The following is a 5029-nucleotide window of genomic DNA, read 5'->3' on the forward strand; positions in this document are numbered from 1 at the left end:
AATTTACTAAGTTAACAACTTCACGCAGTCGAGTTCCCGGATAACGACTTCACTCATTAACTGCGCGCAGTCGAAACCGACTTCATGTAGCCGAGATCGACTGCATGTAGTTACAGCATGAAGCCGTTGTCAACTTCATGCCAGACTTCACGCATTAACTGCAAACTTGCAGCCAATCTGTTAGCGGTCTAGTACTCGCGTGAGTGGAGCAGCGTTCGTATCATAGTAGCATAGTATTGTAATTACATCTTGGTGTTCGATATGAACTTGTCGAATGTACTTAGTGCATGCATTTAATATATAAAAGATGAAACATATTAGCACAATTAAAGATTTAGGCATTTAACACGTGCAAGACGGCTGTGCATGGATAGTTTTGACAACGCATGCATTTAGCGTAAGACGCAGAATTTGCGCTATAGACATGCAGCGCATGCATAAAAGCTATTTATTTATCGAGTTAAAAATAAAACAATAATCAAGAAGTCTTTCCTTTTTATTACTATTTTACCAATGTTGCCACTCTTCAGTGAAATCTTGGTCTGCAGGGAAGTGCCTCCTAGAACAAAATATTATTTTCTGAAAAATTACTGAAATATGTTAAATTGATGATTTTATTAAGTACTAGTTTATCTCGAAAATGCTAACAAAAACTCAGTACAGGGTCAAGAGCACGTTAAGCTTGTCGCTTAACATTTAAATCCAACTCTATACCTCTTACGATAAGACCGGTTGCAAATTACAAAGTGTCAAGCTTGACGTGCTCTTGACTGTACATACCGACCCAATGGCCCTCCTTGTCATAACTAACTCATTTGTGTTCCGTTAATTTTCGAGATGTTGGCACCTAAAGTTTTATTATTTATTGTCACCTAAAAAAATTTCATTTTCGTTGATTTTGCTTAACAATAAAACGGAAACTAAATAAGATATTAAAAACCGCCTGCAGGGGGTTGCAGATCTCGTTGCGCTAATTCCAAACATGTTTGTTCTCAATTTCGCTATAAATGTTGATTACGTCAATTATGATAAAGAGGGCATCAATGTTGTAACGTGAATTTAACCAATGGAGAGCTCGAATTGTTTATGATAAAATTAACTTAGACTTAGACGTCGGTTCGAATCCGACCGGATCGAAGGAATTTTTTCTGAGTGTTCGATCTTTGTATTAATAATTATAACAAACTAGTGGAGTAATTTCACTAAAAATAATTGAATATCAATTCAATAAAAATTTAATTAATAAAATTAACTGTTTTCCTTTGGGAAATTATTCTTCAAAAGATTATCTCACTTCTGTACAGTCACGAGCATTAATACGTGTGCACATGGTAATTACAGTTGAAAAATCTCCGCAATCTGTTATTTAATTATTGTAATACTACCTATTAGAGGTTGTACCTGTTTTAATGAACATTTCCTTTCAAATATCGCCACAATTATGTAAACAGCAGATTTAGGCCCAGTTTGATTACAAGCGTTAGACGTGCACTTATAATTACACGAATTTTATTCATAAGTAGCCATAATGTAAGTAGTCGTAGGTGTCATATACAGACGTGCTGATTCGAGTTTACGTCTAACGATTATGTCAGAACATATTTTTTACAAGCGGCATTAAAGTCATTTGAAAAACTGATGAACCTATTGAATAAAGCGGTTTTTGTAAGTTTGTGTTTTTTTTTATATGGTGAAAATTTTTAGGACTCGTGTTTTCATACCGTATAGAAATCAGTGTATAACCTTAATTTTACTATATATTTCTTCCAAAGTGTTTAGTTCAACACTTTCACCGTTATGCGGACTCAACCAAAGCATTTTGAGGTTGTATAGACTCTTAACAGGTTCAAAACGGGTGTGTTTATGGGGGAACCTATATAGGCTGGGGTCTATTTGAGTTATTTGTCATTAAAATACGTATTTTTGAAATACAATTACATATTTTGTATTTTCTTGTATTAATTACTACCTAAACACGTATTTCGTAATTGATATTTCAAGGATTTTATTAAGTGTTGTCTTGAAGTGTTGTTTTTCTAATGGGGTTGACGTGTTCAGTAATGATCAAAGCCCCTAAAAAAAAAAGTTTCCGGTTAGTGGTAAATGTGGTATTTTTGTTCGATATATTTTCAATACACGTCATGAAAGTATTTTTCACCTCACAAGCTCCGAAAGGCTTTCTTTCGCAATAGAAATCTGCGCGCAAAAGCGTTTGTTCCACGCTAGCGTGGAAAAGGTTTTTGGGATCCAAACTTGACGATGGACTGTGGTGCACCTAACTTTTTCTTCAGATGAAAAAAAAAACATAATGAGACGTTCAACTATGCGATTTGTCGTACCACGGCACTAAAAATAGTTATTTGTTATGCAAGGCTGCAAAGTTGTTGTTGTGAGCTAGGGAAGGAAGCTAAAATTGAAGCACGAGGGAATGGTGGTTCAAAAATAGATTCCTGAGCGTAGCGAGGGTTTCAAGACACGAAACGCAAAACAATTTTGTTACCGAGCGAAACACATTTTTCTTTCATCTACCATTTTCCTCGCTACAGTGAGGTGAAAAGTTGTGTGTTTCGCTCGGCGGCAAAATTGTTTTGCGTCTCGTGTCTTGACCCTCGCTACGTTCAGGAATCTATTTTCAGTCTTATTTTGGACTATTGTATTTTAAATACATACAAGAAAGTTGTTTGTAGTTTATGTTTTAATTAAGACTGACCTATTTTCCCCAGCTCTGGGTATAGGATACAGAAGAATTAGGTACCTGCGAGCGGGAGGCGTCGACGGGGTGACCGGGGACGCGTGTCCTGAACGGCGGAGCGGGGTGCGGCTGCATGGTGTGGCTGTGCCGGAGCCGCCGGGTCCGGGCTGCCGGCGGGCTACCTCGCCGAGAAGAGACAAACAGGACCGGGAAAGTCGCTGACTGAAGTTCTATATAATAAAAACCGTTGAAATCGTTTATTAACAATAAATCATCATCAGCATCAAATTATTGGCGCAAAGAACATAAATTATAAAATATTTTTTTTAGTCGGTTTTCTTGAATGATGAAATGGTACACCTTACCGGCAGACAAGAGCCCTTCATCTCTCGAAGATCGATTTTCCTGAAGAGTTCACATAGCAGCAGCTCATGCAGCGTTGGCGTGCGAGGTCCGAAGATTAACTCAATTATTTCTACTACCTGAAAGTATGTAGCGTAAATTTATGCATTGTCCTTTTTTGCTGCGTTGTTCTATTACCTACCAGACTGATTTATGAGTATTAGTACAGATTACTCAATAGTTACTACGTAACAAAATACCGCAATAGGGAAACCCTGTGTCGTGGGTGCCATGGACACACACATAGACAACCACAAATTACACCCAAACTCACGAAAGAAATAAATGTATCACTAAATACATCACTCTAATATAAAATCGAAAATACCTACGCTATAATAGAGTACTAAATCTGACTAATGACACCAGGCGTTCACTACGAGGAAAAAGGAACTTAAGCACGCGCTCAGAGAAGTGAAAATAACGTTGCCCGCCGTGTGCAATCGTGCGGAACCGAATGCTCATATATGAAAGACTTGTATGAGCACCTGCGCCGACGTCAGTACACTCAGCGGTAAGCACTTATCGTGTAACCTTGAGCGAGCGATGGAGCCCTGGTATTACCATAGAAATATCATAAAAATAATTATTAGCTATTTCAAAACTTTCAAATATTTTCAAATATTACGTGAGGGTAGTTAGGCAACAAATCCGGTAATAAAGATAAGTCGATCTCGCTGCCCGCGCACATCTCGTACAGTACATGGCCCAGGGATAGAGCTTCCACGTTGTCCAGAGAAGCCGCCAGAGCGATAGGGCAGCGCGGTAAGGCACCGATCAGTGTAGTTTCTAGGCCACATATTCTGATAACAAAATGCAGTAATTTGTATAAGTTCTTCATCCGCCATATATCTTCTAGTAGTTAGTTTTAATAGCGCTAGAGCTCGTTTAGAGTTCATCCAGGAAAGTTCAACCATACCTATTTTTGCCGCCAAGCATGTTTTAAAGGGTAAGGGGGCTGGTGTAACTACAGGCAAATGGGATTTGTCAACTTTATGTCTCAAGGAGACTGGTGCAGTGGCAGTGCCCCCAAGATTTTTATGATTTAAAGTTCCAAGTGGTATTACAATTGATGGGCAGGTGTGGGCGCACGACTTGTTCGTCCTTTCCCTTGTTCTGATGTAAAAAAAGAGTTATTAAGTCATATTGTTATGACAGATTCAATCAGGTAGATATTGAAGTATCCACTTCTCTTTCCCGAAAGGAAACCTTCGTCGAAAATCTTAGAGTAGCCCAAGTCAGATCGGTAACATTGAGTTATCCGGCTAAAAGCTTTAAAAGTTAGTATACAAACCACTTTTTACCTCGCAACTCCATTCTGAACGACAACATTTCCAGAATGCAAATGCCTGAACGGTGGGAACCCTTTCTCTTTCAGAAACAGTAGACCCTCAAGCATCTGTCTGCCGAATCTTGCCACCTGCCACGCCGGCAGACCTGTACCTGTGGCGCCGTATTTACGCCCGTAATCTTCATTCCACGTACTCTAGAGTTGAAAAAGAAGCAAATGTTTTTATTCTTCCCTAATCCCCTAATAACCTTATCCAATCTGACACTGCTCTATTTTTATTATCAAGTCTTCAAAGTGTTACATTCTACGGTTTATCACGTACTTTGCTTCTCTTCAGCCGAGAGTCAAGAAATCAACAGCCTCTGAGCATGCCTCGTGAAGAGGCGAAACACGTTATCCGACACGTGTAGAAAGCAAATTAATATGCTTCCATTTTTATTAACATGGACTTCCGCAAAGTAACGCCTGAATCTATTAATTACTCAAATAATAACTGCTAAAGTAATTTGCTCATGATTTGAAGGTTTATTGTGTTGTTTGACTGCAGTTCTTCCTGTGGGACTCGAAACTCGTTTCGTTGGTTCCAGATATTATGTAATATATTAGGGGTTAAAGTATGAAATTGCCGTTTTATTGCAATAGGT

At 38.6% G+C, this 5029-nt stretch overlaps 1 protein-coding gene across 2 annotated transcripts; it reads right to left on the bottom strand.

Annotated features, from left to right (window-relative positions):
* Positions 1-369: 369 nt before the first annotated feature.
* LOC113234997 (slowpoke-binding protein) lies at positions 370-4584 on the bottom strand. Of its 2 annotated transcripts, none has more exons than XM_026470519.1 (5): positions 4399-4584; positions 3723-3897; positions 3058-3174; positions 2756-2922; positions 370-556 (listed from the first exon to the last, which is right to left on the bottom strand). In XM_026470519.1, the coding sequence occupies exons 1-5, from the start codon at positions 4491-4493 to the stop codon at positions 508-510; spliced, it is 603 nt and encodes a 200-aa protein (XP_026326304.1). In that variant the 5' UTR covers positions 4494-4584; the 3' UTR covers positions 370-507. The 2 variants fall into 2 exon arrangements, with proteins under 2 accessions (XP_026326304.1, XP_026326303.1); XM_026470518.1 differs by having other exon boundaries at positions 372-559.
* Between the last annotated feature and the right edge of the window lie 445 nt (positions 4585-5029).

The sequence above is a fragment of the Hyposmocoma kahamanoa genome, unplaced genomic scaffold, assembly GCF_003589595.1.
Source record: "Hyposmocoma kahamanoa isolate Upper Pololo Valley unplaced genomic scaffold, ASM358959v1 86723, whole genome shotgun sequence".
Classification (NCBI taxonomy): Eukaryota; Metazoa; Arthropoda; class Insecta; order Lepidoptera; family Cosmopterigidae; genus Hyposmocoma; species Hyposmocoma kahamanoa.